Source organism: Manacus vitellinus, unplaced genomic scaffold (genome assembly GCF_001715985.3).
Source record: "Manacus vitellinus isolate BGI_N305 unplaced genomic scaffold, ASM171598v3 scaffold_35_pilon, whole genome shotgun sequence".
In the NCBI taxonomy this organism is placed as follows: Eukaryota; Metazoa; Chordata; class Aves; order Passeriformes; family Pipridae; genus Manacus; species Manacus vitellinus.
Window position 1 is genome coordinate 2,224,025 of NW_021940498.1, and position 15,535 is coordinate 2,239,559.

Genomic DNA, 15,535 nt, shown 5'->3' on the forward strand with positions numbered 1-15,535 from the left:
CTTTAATTTTTAAAATGTTTCCAGTAACATCCCTGCTTGGGCTTGAGAGAATATCTGGAGGGCTGGGGGTTTTGTTGTGGGTGTTCTGTAATTTTTGCTTTTATAGGGGGTAAAAATGTCTTTTTACAAAATGCCACTCATTCTACATCTGAACTGATCTGGAGCCCAAGGCACAATGCTGAAGGTTGACTGGAAACAGCCAAAGGAAAGCAGAGGGGTCACAGAGGCACTACAAGCACGACAAAACATGACAGGCAAAAGGGAGAGGAGGTGATGGGCTCCCTGGCAAAGGCCCCCCTGCAGGCAGGGGGAAATGTCAAAAAGCAATTATAAAGGTCACAAGAGAACTCATATGGGAATCGTGGCAGGTTCCTTCCTTTAGTATTAGCCAAGTTTATTCTTCAGATTTTTTCTGCTTCTAATGCTGGTAATCCAGCTGGCATTTCTGAGATCGTATCAGAATGGTTCCTGTTCTGTCACATCATGTAACGGATCCCTTTTCTGATCTTCCAGGAAATGGGAAAGGGACTTTAAGAGCCCCAGGTGATGATGAAGGTGGTTTCAGCATCACAGCTGTTGTAGAAAGCACGTACAGCCAGTGGAGCCCAATGGAGATGCTGCACCACAGGGATTTTGGGAATCATAGGGTCAAATCTGCAGCACCTGGTTTATGCCAAGGGTATCCTTGCTCCTGGATCCAGACAAAAAATGAGCTAAAGCCCCTTTAGCTTTTATTTCCTTGTGTCCCAAAGCTTGTACTTAGTGACAAAGAACAGATTCTCACCCACATTTTTGTGTGAAAGTTCCCTGAAGAAAAAGGAAGACAGCTCCATGTGGTTTCTCAACAATCTCCACGTCATTACAATTATTTTCAGAATAGCCCAGGCATCATAAACACTGTGGTGTTGTGTTTATGTACCTGTAATAGTTTGTGGCAAGGTCTGACTTCTGAAATATTTTGTGATTGTTCCTTCTCATGGATCTGTATTTGTACAGCCCAGTGGCTGTCCTGTATCTCTCAGAGAAGCAGCTTGGGGAGGAACCTTGGTACTCAAAGAGACAGGAGTCCTCTTCCACTTCAAGAGTATGGAGAGTTCCAGTTGATTTGCTCAAGACAACCCAGACCTGTAGGAGCAACTTGACCAAGGAAAGGTCTTCTGTGCAATGTCAGATCACTGTTATTGGAGGAAGCTGGTCCCAGTCCAGTAGTGGCATCCATGTGTGGTTAACCCTCCTGACACTCCCTGAAAAAAAAGCTCTGAAACCTCTTCTCTCTTCCCTGCAAAGGGCCACTTCCATCTTACAGTGCCCAATACTTACTTTACACACAAATTTATATGGCCAGTTTAAGGTAAATCTGGAGAGGACTGGAATGTAAAAGTGTTAACTTGCAAAACCACTTGTCTTATGTTGGAGGTGAACTGGTGCTGCCCACCTGGAAGAGGTCAGGCAGGCAGTGTAACTGCTGATCTGTGGCCAGCAGGGACCCAAAGTCACAAGCCAGAATGAAAACCACAATTCAGTGAGCTGTGGAAGGACATCTGAGCAGAAGTTGGGACCCCACAGGGAAACCTGGCACACAGAGCTGCCAGTGGTGGCTGCAGGGGAGGAGAGGTGAGCCTGGGGGACAGGGCTGATGGCCATCTCTGACCTGACTGCAGGAACAAAGGCAGGGATGCCCAACAGTGCCCTGTATTACATGCCAGCACAAAGACCTGAATCATTCTGGCTTGCTGTTTCAGGTTATAAATGTTGGAGTTTCTCAGAAGTTTAAAATATTCAAAGTGCTAGCTTTGTTAATTTTCCATCTCACTGGAAATGGAGTGTTCTGAGGATATTCACATTGAAGCCACCCACTGGAACTTTTACAATGTGCTCTAAAGGAATAATGGGATTGATGAGAAGTCATTACCACTGGTATTTATTTTCCCATTCCATTATGTCAAAACTTTTTTTTCACTAGCCAAGATCACTTTTCTTGACAGCACAGCCAAATCTACCACTGATGCTTGATCCTGCTGTTGCTCTAAGGGCTCTTTTATTTTTAAAGGATTCATTAATGACCTCGGTTGTCTTCTTAGCAAGCCACTGTTGTGTTGTTGTGATTTCAAGATCACAAAACTATCTGTGTCCTTGACATGACCCAGACATCCATATCTGGTACGAAAAGGATTTTAATTTTATGTCAGCAATAAAAACCGATAACTGGAAAACTTATAATAATTTGAGACCACATAATAACCAGGCTTGTTCTTTTCCAGTGCCAGCATTCTGCCGGTGTTCTGAAGGATGGTGCAGACACAAACCATTGCTTCTCTCCTGAAACAGGAGGCTCCTCTCAGGCTCTCCAGCAGCCTCTGGCCCCCTGCTCCCCCGTTCAGGAGTCACGGGTCATTAGGGTTGTGTAGCTGTACAAATACTCTACGTCACCCCTCACTTCTTGATTTGGTCCATTTGCTCCTGCTGCTGCTGCAGACACATTTCTAATTGGAAAAATAAAAGATGGCCTGAGCACAGACACTATCAGTAAATGGAAACCATGAAAATGCCTTCAGATCTGTACGGGGAGATATGAAATCTGAAATTTTAGAGCAAGGTGCTGCCCAGATCTGACTTCAGGGAATTAAGACCTGCTCCTTTTTTTTTTTTTTTTTTTTTAAGGCTGAAATTCTTATCATCTGGTAAAACTTCTGGAATCACTAGTTATAAAATCTTCAATACTTTTCCAGCTACTTGGATTCAAGATATGTGGAGGAGTTCTTACAAACAGTTGTTTCTATAATTAAAAGAGTTCTCTTAAGAGAATTAGTTTGCAACTACTTATTTATAAGCTAGATACACAAATGGCAACTTCTTACACACAGTGTACAGAAGCCCTAAAGTACCAGCACTGAGCAAACAAAACCAACTCAAATAAATGAGGGGAAGGCTTGTATTTTTAATACACACAACTCATTGCTGAGGGCTTGATCAAATAAACTGCAGTGACTGAGATAAGGGACAGAACATAACTGATATGAAAAGGAGATTGTGATGCTCAGGCTTTCAGTGTGATTAAAACACAGAGGTATTCAGAGACTGTAAAATCAGTTTTTTGGCCCCTTTCTGACATAGTCATTGTTGCAGATGCACTTTCAAATTTCTATGTAAACTGATGTCTCATGGAAAGGATAGAAGGCTGAGCTCCCTTGAAATTCATGGCATAGGGGTTCCCAAGGTTTTCAGACTAACAAAACATCACCATGCCAGTACCATCATACGTCAGGGATGAAATGTTAATTTAAAACAGCATGTAGTGTGGCTCCGTAGACTCCTCAAGGCCCCAGGGGTCTCAGATGGCAGCCACCTCCCTACTTCTTGTTAACTGTACTGGGATTTTCCTAGGAACACACATGAGTGATGAGAAGAGATGAAAATACTCAACATTTAGACTCTCCAACCACAATACAAGCACGGAGCTGGCAAACATAGTTGCTAAGCTGCTCTCCCTGTTTGAAAAGTCATGGCAGTCAGGTTCCCCGTGGCTGGTAAAAGGGAAACATCACACTCATTTTTAAGAGGGGTAAAAAAAAGAGAACCCTAGGAACTATTGATCACTCAGCCTCACCTCTAGGATCATGGAAGAGATCCTCCTGGAAGCTGTGTCAGGGCGTATGATGGCAGGGAAGTGATGAGAGACAGCCAGCATGATTCCACCAAGGGCAAATCATGCCTGCTCCCTTGGAGGTCTTCTGTGATTTCCTTATTCCCCAGACTGCACTGGGGAATAAGGAAAGTGAATCTGATGTCATCCATCTTGACTTTTTACCCTCAATGGAGAGGGGCACTGACTTGCAACTAAAAGACGGTAATTTAGGAGATACAAGAGAGAAATTCTTTACTATTAGGGTGGTGAGGCACTGGAACAGGCTGCCCAGAGAAGCTGCAGATGTACCATCACTGGAAGTGTTCAAGGTCCAGTTGGACAGGGCTTTGAGCAACCTGATACAGTGGAAGATATCCCTACCCATGGCAGAGGGTTGGAACTAGATGTTCTTTAACAACCACTTCCTGCACAAACAATTCTGTAGTTCCATGATTTTATGTCCCTGCAGGCTAATGCTTCTCTGCCAGGAAGACCCAGGACTATGATTTCCAAAACTACAGAGGAATATGGGAATAAGGAAGAAAGCCATCCTTTCACCAATTCACCTTCTCACATGAAAACTGCGCTGTCATCAGACCTATGGAGATTATTCTTTCTCTCCCCTGACCATTCCTGGTGGGTGAACTGACCTGGCAAAGGAGTAATACAGAAATTAATCTATCATTTTTTATGGAGAACTGCAGTGATTTAATAAACCTTGTGTTCAAAACAGTACTACCAGTATCAGCACCTGAGGCCAGACAGGTTCCCAAATTCCCAGAGTAACAACAAAGATGTAATTTCAGAGGCTGACAATGTCCATAACACAACAGGGCACTAAGTTGTTTCTAGGCATAATAAGGGGCAAGATACCGACCCTTGAAATAATCCCATCATCTTCCTTCACATGATGATTTTGGCAGCTAAATGACTGCATAATACCCTATGAAAAAAAGAATGTTAGGCTTCCAAATGGTGTGAAGCACTCACTTCTAAATTCAGCTATTCCTGAGACAACAGCCACTAAAACCCTGTCCCAGTCAAGGTGACTGAAATGGTTGTAAGTTAAAAGGGTGACTTTCAAAGCTTGTGTCCATCCACAGAGCTTAATTCTTTTTCCACTGCTGTTACTGCTCTCTTCAGTGTCTGGAAACAATTCCCAGAATGTAGAGATACCAGTAGCACGGACTGAAGGTCTGCAGCTGCCTTCTCACTGAGACTGTCCTCTTTTTGCTTCTTTAAAATAAAAAGGCCACTCACTCTGCAGGGATGTCTGGTGGTGCTGGAAGCAGAACACCAGCAAGGCTAGAGCACTGCTTATGGTACAGTGGAGTAGGTACTCTAGCTTGAAGCTCTACAGGGTCATAGCTCAGCTGCAAGGAAATGCAGCTGCATCAAAACAAAACACAGTTGCGGACAGGGGGAAAACACATCATGCTCTCATCACAATAAAAGCTACTTTGACCCACTTTCAAAACAATACATCAATCTCACCTGAAACTCTCATCACACAATGAACAGAACTAAATATTGAACAAACCAGCTCATAATTGTCTTTCTCCATTCAGCCCTTATCAAAGTTAACACCTCATCAGTCCTTTTCTTAGAGGATGTGAGTTTTCTTTCCCATTTAGGGCCCCATCAGCTGGAGGCAGTCTGCAGCTGTAAGAACAAGGCCTCCTCCCATCATGGGGATGACACAGATGGCTCTAAGTATTGATGACAATTTTGATCCAGAGAACTGAGGAGGCAGACAGCAAGAGGTATGCACAGGCCTCCCTTTGCACATAAGACAGGGCAGGAGGCACAAAGCCATCCCCACTTGTAGTTCAGGGCTGCAGGGACAGTAGGGATGTGGCTGCCTTCCAGTGCAGAATGGAGGGCACTGGGAAACAGGGTGCCAAAGAGAGCCCTGGCCTCATTTTCTTGGCAGATTCCCAGAGCCTCTGAGACCGAGTGCTGTTCATGGGTGTCTGTCTCTTACAAAAGGCTCTGCTCCCCTGATGAAACAAACAATTGAAACAGTCCACAGGTGATGGCTGCAAAGGGTCACAGAGTCTTGCTTGTTGCTCTGTATCTTCTCCACTGCAGTCACCTTGTGATATCCAGCCCATCAACATGAGATGTCCACAACTTCAAACCACAAGGGACATCCTCGTTGGGAAATCATTCTGAGAAGAGAGGGAGAAGACAGAAGTCAACGAAAGATTGAAGTCAACAGGAAAGCACCCACAGAACAAATAGATAGACAAAGCTTTGACAGAGACACAACAAAACAGCAACAGCTTTGTCCACTCACAACCCATTCCTCTCTCACACATGCCACTTAAGCTCAGGCCTAACAGCCAAGCTACTCTAGCGACAAGGTCTCCCTCGTGGAGCAGACTTCAGCCAGATCCCTATCCCCACCAGCCATGAACTCATCAGTCCTCACTAGCTGGGACTGTGGCAGGATGTTTTGCATCTGCTGGTAGCCTGGGTGAGGAATGCCTTTGGCATAGAAGGCCCTACACAAGCCCAGAGGAGTGGGTCAACAATCACCCCTTTCAGAAAGATGTCTCTTACACCATACCTTCCTACCAGCCCTGACCGAGTCTGAAGAACAAGAGCCTCTCAACCCTTCCTTAACAAGGATCAATGCCAAAGCCCTGTAATTTCTGTAAGCCTCAGGTTACTTCCCTATCATGATCCTTCTAAACTCCAGATAAACTCCCACCATATTGGATCACCAGGCTACAGATGCCAAAGATATCCCTTACCTCCCTAGTCCCAGGCCCATCTGGCTTTCCCCTCCATTATGAACTTCCATGTAGGAGCTATTTCCCATTCTGGTACCCTACACCCACAGTGACCTCCCCCTTCCCACAGGCAGTCACACCCAGACCCCAAGCTCTACCCTCCTGGAAAACCCCCTTGCCCGTCAACCCTGGTTAGTAACCCCTGCCTGGTGACTCTCCGCTCAGCCTATTTGGACCAGGACCACCAGACATGGCCTCACTGTTTTCTTGGGGTCCTTTTTCCTCTTCTTGTCAGAGGCATTGAGGTAGGCCTGTTCCCTGGCCCTGTACGAGGGACCCCGGCTCAGCTCCCTCTCGCTGTAGGGGGGCAGGCTGTCCTCCTCCTCATCCTCCTCCTGAGACGACGGCGGCTGCTGTGGCTGCTGCTGCGACTTCTCGGCTTTGTAGGTGGAGGGTGGTGACCAGGCATAGTATGTTCCCCCTCCTCTCTGGCTGGGCTGCGAGCTCAGCTTCGAAGGGGTGGCACAATGGTCACCGCTCTCATCGTAGCTCCGAGATTTCCTCTCCAAGACGCTGCTGAGGTAGGAGTGGTCGTATTTCTGGCTCCCTCCGGGCGTCCGGCTCACCAGCCTGGGAAGGTGCTTCTCCTCGTGGGCCCGTCTCCGGGGCGGGGTGTACGACCAGCCCCGATCTGAGTCCGTCAGCGGCTCCCTATTCCCTCTGCTGCGCTTGGAGTAGTACTCCTCCATGGAGCTGTCCTGGTGGGGCAGCCCCCCGCTGCGGCCGCCGTGCGACTCCGACCGCTCGAAGCGCCGCGTCTCCTGGCTGTCCGCCCGCCGGGGCCGCTGGCTGTAGGACTCTGCAAAGGCTGCCAGCTCGTCCATGGAGACAGCCGGCACTCCCACGGAGAAGCTCTTACGGGACAGCATCTCGGACTTGGATCTCTGCTGGCTGCAGGAGGGAAGAGGTAGAGTTAGAGGGCAAGATCCGGCTGCGCTCGTCCCCTCGGGCTGCCTGCACAGACAATGGAGGGAAACAGGCACTCCTGGGAGCGTGAATCATCTGGACTGTTTCCATCATCTTCCATAGGAAGAGATGTGTCACATCCTTGAGACCCGGGTTCTCTCTGCTGACTGTAAAGGCAACTCGGTGTAGACAGCTCAGGCTCTGCATATCTAAGGTTACCCGAGATTAACCCCAGAGTGCACCTCCCTTGACCTCCAGTGTGCAGGGCTGGACTTGCTTCTTCTTGGCCCCAGAGCTTTTAGGTTTATGTCCTGCTGGGAAAACCCAAGAACCCAGCCTCGGAAGCTCACAGTAGGGCAATTTCGAAGCAGTGAACTGGCAAGATAGCACAATACTGAAGGAAGGAAATCCCTGCCATTGCTTTTGGAGACTGGGCTGTTGGTACGTGCAGGAAGGATGTGCTATCTCTCTTCCAGGTACCAGAGTGCCAGTCCTTTAGGCCTGGAGTACAAGTCTTGCTGCACCAAAGCACCAGGGTGCGACTCCAAATAAAGCGAACCAGCACTGGGAAGCGCTGGAGGTATCAGGTGCAAATCTCAGGAGAGAGATTTGTAACTGTACCTTCCCACTTGAGGAAGGGTGTCTTGGTTCCCTGTTAATCTCACTTTTATATCCCACTGGGAATGGGGATGGTACCTAGCCTTACCCAGCTGGGTAGGCTTCAGCAGGCATGTGGGAATCAGATTCATTCTGACCTCATCTAACGACACGTCCAGATTTCCTATTTCTGTCTAACCCCTCTCTCCTGCTAAGCAGAACCAGAGCAGCAGGAAACGGGGAAGAGCTACCAGTCAGTCCATCTGTCCCTTCTCCTCTCTTTACCAGATATAGCTGCCTCCCAACATGGTGATTCCTCACCTGTGCCAGTAACTGTCCCTGTCATCTCTGTAATCAGAGACAGCCTGAGACCTGGACGTGCTGCCCCCGCCGATGACTCCCGCCCAGTATTCCGCGTCCCCGTCCATGTCCCCCGCGGGAGGCAGGGGTTTCCTCCGCGACTGCCGGTAGGGCTGGCGGAAGTTCAGGTCCTCCTCGTGCAACGAGCTGAGCTCAGACACGGTGTTGTTATCTGCAGAAAAGAAATGAGATGGGCATCCTCACCTGACAGCATGTGGGAGAGGGGAGGAGAGGACAGGCTGTGATGCGCTCAGCTGCAGCTTTCTCAGCAGAAAAGCTGAGCTGCCCTCTGTTAAAAAACAATCGAAGTGGAATGAGAGGCCTTCGCACCCTTGATCAATCCTGCCCAGCACTGCTGGAGCTCTGTCTGGACACAAGAGCTGCTGTTAGACCTAAAGGTCTTCTGAACTTGTCGCTGGCAGCCAGGTGGGATATTCCAAGGATACCGTAAATGGCATGAGGTTCCTGCGCTCCAGAAATTCCCCTCAGCCCTGCTTCAGTAACACATGTGAGCTCCCTGCCTTGGGAGGTGGGCACTGAGCGTGGTGGGACATCAGCACAGCACAGCAGTTGTGCCACCTCCCCCTTTCCTGGTGAGAGACAGGCTGGCTCTGGATTTGCCCTGACTTGCCCATCTAAAACAAAAGCAACACCCACAAAAAAAGATTAAGAGAAAAGTAAGTGTCTGTCTGAATCACTGTCAGTCTCTACCCCATCAAGCGCACTGACATCTGGAGGCCTGACATACCAATCTGCAGAGGTCTTTTTATAGTAAAGTTTGTGGGTGGAGAAGACAGCGTGCTCAGCAACGACTGTTTAAGAAGAATATATCATTTGTTCGTTATGCCTAATCTGTACAAGTGCTTTGATGTAGTGTCATTCCCATTGCCTTACCTTCATTGATTTGCAGCATCCCACATGTCTCTTTTAAATGAGTCTCTATTGGTGCCTAACATGGGTTAGCTCAGTGTCACAATATCTGGCTTCTTGAATGTTTCTTGTAGTCCCTGCTCCTTCTGTAGCAGCCACTCCAAACAAACCTTCTGCACCCTTCAAACCACACTGTGGTCACTGCAGCCCACAAAACTTGTTTTCAGTAAAACCATCCCTCTCCTATTTTGCCATCCTGGGAATTTACAGACTGCAATTTACACTGTAAGACGTACAGAAATTGTGAAAACAATATCCCAGCTACTATCGCACCACAGGCTGTAGAAGGTGTAAGTATGATAAGGTGCTGATGATCCAAAAGTTTAATTACCTGAGTGCACAATTTTCATGAGCTTTTCAGTATCCCTCACTTTGTCTGCTCTAATTAAGAATGATTAGGTAAACATCAGATCTTCAAAATCAGAACGTACCTGTAGATACCTAAAATCTAGGCTTTATCTGCCCCATTTCCCATATCCTGGACATCATACCTTAAAGGCTGACCCTGAGGCAAAGACAGCCAACTCTGAACTATGAATTTGCAGTCTTTTTCCAGTCAGTGGGAAGGAAAAAAACAAACTATGCTTCTTTCTTACATCGTTCTCGCATCCTCCTGGCTGGGTCAAACTGAGCCAGTTCTTTCTCGACATAGTACAGCACCTTCATGGAGTCCCTGTCCTTGTCAGTCTGGATCCTGTACCCTTTGCGCACTGCTAGGGAGAAAGAAAAAAAGCACAGGAGGAAAACACACATTTAAGATTTTGAAACAATTTAAGAACAAGACATTCCAGCAACATTGCTTCTGTAATTGAGCTCATGTCTGCAGGCAGGTAGGCTGCGTCAAAACAGACTGAGTCAGTCGCCGCTTCAGAGGAAATTCGTCTAAAATGTGGGATGTGAAGTTGTAGCAGTTGCATCATTCTGAAAGTTTGCAGTTAACAGCAAAAATGGTTTTGGAAATGCCCAATTTGTACAGCCAAATGCATCAAGTGGTGTCACTGCCACAGAGCGATTCCAACTCCCACAGACGACTGCGAGGAGAAAAGCAGAACTCCTTTCTCCTTCCCCAGCACCACAGAAAGGATTCGTCATGGTACAGGAGAAGCAGTCCCGGAAGACCAGGCTTCCCCTAAAGCTCCCAGTCTGCAGGAGCAGCAGGTGGCTGAGCATTTGGGAGCTGTCACTCTGCAGGACCACTCCACCCTCCCGGCACCACAAATTCTGCTGACACAGGTTGAAGAGCCTGTGGCAGCAGAAGCTCCAGAGAATACAGAAGGGAACACCAAATCCCACAAAGCACATCACACTGTTTTAAGATTTATACCCAATCCCATGATGAGGCCACTGGTAGCTGTGAAACTGCCTGCTCTGGCATTCTTTATGTGCTTCACTCTACAGAAAAGGTACGTCTTACACATACAATAAGTGCTTGACTCCTGGGATTACTCCATTCACAGGGGAAGTCTGGACAGCTTTTTGGGGGGTTTTCCACACTCCTGTGTGCAGAAAAGAAGCCCCTACACATCTGGAGCCACAGCAGCTCTAACTCTGGGAGGCTGGGTCCATGCACACCTTACCTGCTAACAACAGCTATGAACAGCCTGACTACCCCAAGTCAGCAAGCAGAGAACTCCACCTGTCAGGGCTTTGAAGAAAATAAGGCTTTTATAGCAGATCATTTAAGAAAGGTCTCAGCCTGGGACTATTTCAGGCCCAACACAAACTCAGGTCTAGGTACAAAAGAGGACTACAACCCTCAAATTCAGCCTCACTACAGAACTGTGATAAGGACAATTCACTTAGCACTATAGAATGGAACCTGTCTGCCTTGCATGGGGTTAATGTGTTCCTTTGTGTGAATACTGCAGTGGTGCATGAGTGCTCCTCTGGTGGAACAATTTAAACACTTGGAGAGTGGTTTTGAGCCAACCTGTTCCTTCTGTTTTATCCCTCACTGCAATATATCAAGCTACTAACATATGGGTTTGGTAGTACGTTGCATACTAGGCACTGTGTGGGCTGAGCAAGGACTTGGCAGAGGTATTCTTAGGCACCTTCTGTCCAACACAGCTGTGCCTGTGTCTGTGCACTATCAAATTACCATGCTCTGCTTCAGGAATGGCTGTGCCATAGAAATGGGTAGAACAATCCCTGTCACAATCCCACAGGTTGCTTCAGGAGCAAAGTGCTTTACTGTGGGTTTTCACTGCGCACATGTAAGTTAAGTGACTACATCTTGAAATATTACCTTGTGTGTCTGCACTTGGGAAAGGTATTAGATGTAAAAACACAGTATGGGTCTATCAGGGTCCTTCTTTTAATGTGGCTCCAGATAGCTTAGCTGACTGCAGTCTAGAGTTCTGCTGTGCTTTATTATCCCCATGAGTGTGTGCACAATGGCTGCAAAATGCACACAGTGGTTTACAGAACCCTGGGAAGGAATCCTGTCTCTGCCTTCCAAAATGAGCAGCACAGCACATCTCCTCAAGTGAAATTTCTACTATAAAGAGGGGCTGGACTGAGTGGCCTCAGAAGAGATAGCTCCTGCTGCACTGCACGAGCAGCAAAGCCAGTTCTGCACCTCCCCATCACGGCTGGCCTCTGCCTGGTACCTTGCCAGGAAAGAGGCCTCTCACTATTCTTTCTTCTAATGTCTCTACCAGGAGCTCAGCTAAGCTGCCACCTCATTTACACACAGGCCAGCAAACAACCATCAGCTGGAAATGACTCTGACCTACTAATAACCTTTGGGGAACTCGAACAGGCAGCTTCCAGGCTGTCTCCCCGGAGCCACTACTCACACTGAAGCTGCGCCAAATATCTATTTGGGCAACATCTATAGCTCCTGGAACTGATGGAGAATTAGCTAGGCTTCATGCTTGACTTGCAGTTGCAGCTGTGTATCAAAAGGCAAATGAATTTCTTGGTTAATTCTGCAAGCATCTAGAAATTAATTTTGGATTTAAATCTGCAAAGATGACTGTGAACTGCTCATAAAAAGTATTTTCCATTACCGATGAAGCATTTTTTGTCTCTATGTTTATTTATTAAAAACTTCTCATAATGATATTAATAATGTTCAACTTATTAAATCTCTTCACTATCCCTTCATCTGAGAACCAAAGATATTACTGCTTCCTCCTCAAACCTTTCTTCATCTGTAATTGCCATAATCCTTTAATCAGGTCTGAATAATTTTAGGCCCATCTTAATTATAAGGAAATAAAGATGCAGAGATGTTGACCACATGTCCAGAACCATTCACTGAAGTCAAAGAGAAGAGAGTGTTCTTCCCTGTTAGACCATATTTTTTTCTCCTGAACAGTTCACTGATTTCTAATGTTTAAATTGTGTTTAACTAGACATTATTTTTATTCTTCTGTGGGTGGAACCAAGTCAGCCAAAACTGTAAGCTGTTTCCCTCCCCAGAAAGGACAGCACTACTATTTTTTTCAGACAAGTATGGTTAGGAAATAAATGATGCCTCATCCTTAAACACTTTAAATGTTAAAGGTCTGCAGCCCAGCTCTAGGATCAAGAGCTTCCCTGTGTGCAGGGTTTAAGGGATATATGCAAGAGTCTCCAGGTAACCACTGGATTTAAGATAGAGCATGAATTCTAAATCATGTGTTGCCAACACTTCTAAATAAGAGAGCTAAAGGTTTTGGGATTTTTTTTCCTTATTCAGCCCTAAGTTTAGCATGGAGTTCCTAGGCTTAATCAGAGCTTTGTCATATGGCTTTTCTGTAACCCTGGACAAATTTTCTAAATATCCTCATGCCTGAGTTTGCTCACTAGATCCCCTCACAGGGGTCGTTTTTAAGCACAGAATCTATCTAGGGCAAAGGCTGTAGTTTTTAACCTTTTTAGGCTCCATCCTCTGTCCCCCAGCACTTCTGATCCTGTTTTTCTAAACGGACTTGACAGAAAGGTTGAACTCTCAAAGATAAAAGGTTTCACTTCAGACCTCCACTGGCTGTGTGGAGGACACAAAGACCATGATTACTGCTCCTTCTGAGAAAAGGTCCTTACTATAAACTCAACCATTACCTGTTTTGTTTAGCTTGCTGTCTGGCCAACCAGCAAATAAGTAGCATGGAAAAGCCACATAATGTTTTCTCTTCCACAGCCTGTCATTAGGGGATATTCTGGCTTTGTGAAGGAACTTAAGGGACAAGGAACAGGATACATGCTATAACCCTTCCTTAGCTCCACAGTTCAAGGAACAACAGGTGCATGATCAAGACTAAGGGTTCGTCCACATTCTTGCAAAATAAATTAATTAAAATAATAATAATAAAAAAGAAATTAAGAACCTCTGTTGTCTTGCCACAAAGGTTAAAATTCTGTGATAATGTTTTTATTTGCAATACATAGTATTTCACGTCAAGTCCTGAGGTGAGGGATTGAGTCCAGACACCTGATTTGGATCATATAATAAATGCATCCTTCTGTGTAATGATCATGCAAATTTAAGAGCTATTCTGTTTGGTTACCAAACACATCCACAGTTTTTCATTCTGCACTTGTGCTCTGTTAGCAGAGAATAGACTGGGGCTGTGATCTGACTCTTAAAAAATCCCTCAAGTTCCCACAGCCACCACCACGCTCTACATGCAGTGACATTTTTCACAGGAGAAAAAAAATTAAGCACTGGGGTGTCATTCATCATTTTCTGACAAAGGTTTTTGAATCAGATACATTCTGCTTTGGATCAATGATTGATTTATTTCCTATTTTAAAGTGCTCCATTCCAGAGCTGTTTTGATTTCAGTGGCAAAATAAATTATGATCGTTGAAGGAAAATACTTTTTGTAATTCTAGAAAGGTTAATATACTGACTGGGGCAGCAGAAGGACATGGAGAGTTGTTCCAAAAACTTAATTAATTGATTATGCTACTTAATCTTGTCTTTTCATATGTGTTTTATCAACACACTGTCATGAGCAAATTTCACAATTGATAATTAGTGTGGTGCTTTGAAATCAGACATGTAGCTGGATCAGTGGTGACTCTACACGGGTAAAACCCATTTCTGCAGCAGCTTGTTTGACTTCAGACCACCACTCCAATCCTGAAATTTGTGTGGCTAAATAGCTGCCCTCTTCTTCCTTGATGGCAGCAGAAGTGACCCTCAACGAGACAGAGTCATCATAGTGACAGTCTGTGTCTGACACTGATCCACAACTCCTTTCTAGTTAGAAGCCTTTCATCTCTCACACTGCACAAATGCAAAGGCTGAAGAAAAAAGTGCCCTACTGACTTCTGTAAGGCAAAGGACGAGGTCCAGCCCCAAATGCTCTTGGGCAGAAACACCAAGGGAGTAGGTTCCTTTGCCCAAAAGGCGATGGGAACAGTAAAACATGCTGCAGCAAAAACTGCTACCAAGCAGTCCCCTACAGAGGGTAGGAAGAAGAGTATACAAAGAGAAAGCAGCTTGCAAGGCATCAGCTCTAAGGGGAAAATGGCCACTGCCTCTGTTCCCCTGAAATCATCCTTTTGTCCTCTGCAAGTAAATATCAGCAGCAGTAACGAGAGGGGTCCTGTACAGGAACTTGGCCTCCCATTCCCTGCTGATGTAACTGGGGATCCACAGACTGACACTGTGCTGATGGCACTAGAAAAGTTGGACCGTGTGGCCCTGAGGGATGCAAATGTCATTGTCAGAGACAAGATTAAAATGCAGTTTCTCTGTGTTTCTTCCGTTCACACCACCCGACCAGTGACAATCATTCTTCCTTTTCCCAGCCCTGCTCCCAGTAAAGGGGACTGAATGCTGTGCCTGGCACTGCAAATTACCATTCTGGCTTCCTCCACTGGCGTCACTTGGGGCTAAGGGAGGGGGGTGCGACTTATCCATCAGCACAGCAGGAGATGGCACACCAGCTACAGGAACACTGGGGATGTAGTATGGACCTGGCATGGCAGAGACTGGAGGAGGGTACCCAGCTTTTGCTGCTTTGCCTGCTACGTACACTGAAAAAGAAAAAGAACAAGAGTCAGTGTCACAGCAGCCCCCACAGACCCTCACAGCACGTGGCCGAAACCTGCACACATCACAGGTGACAACACAGCAGGAGACAACCAGACAAATGAATTTAAAAAGAACCAACCTGAATTTCTCTGAGCCTCAAAGGGCATTGAGGGGAGTTTAAAATAAAGTCACACAGCAGGTTGAACGAGCACTGCAAGATGCCCAGAAAGACACTCAAGAGTGTTACACCCACCACTACCACTGCCATGATTTAGTGGCAGTTCAGCTTTAAAAACAGCTGATGACCTAAGCAGCAGGGATGAGGCTCATGGAACTTGACAGATC

At 46.3% G+C, this 15,535-nt stretch overlaps 1 protein-coding gene across 1 annotated transcript in view; it reads right to left on the reverse strand.

The window, feature by feature from the left end:
- Positions 1–4,309: 4,309 nt before the first annotated feature.
- ILDR2 (immunoglobulin like domain containing receptor 2) overlaps positions 4,310–15,535 on the reverse strand; it is a 28,121-nt gene continuing 16,895 nt past the window's right edge. The window contains exons 5-9 of the mRNA XM_029961505.1: positions 15,016–15,192; positions 9,813–9,929; positions 8,248–8,458; positions 6,624–7,314; positions 4,310–5,796 (exon numbers count right to left, since the gene is read on the reverse strand). Coding sequence (XP_029817365.1) covers positions 5,761–5,796; positions 6,624–7,314; positions 8,248–8,458; positions 9,813–9,929; positions 15,016–15,192 — 1,232 coding nt within the window. The 3' untranslated portion in view covers positions 4,310–5,760. The remainder of the gene's footprint in view (positions 5,797–6,623; positions 7,315–8,247; positions 8,459–9,812; positions 9,930–15,015; positions 15,193–15,535) is intronic.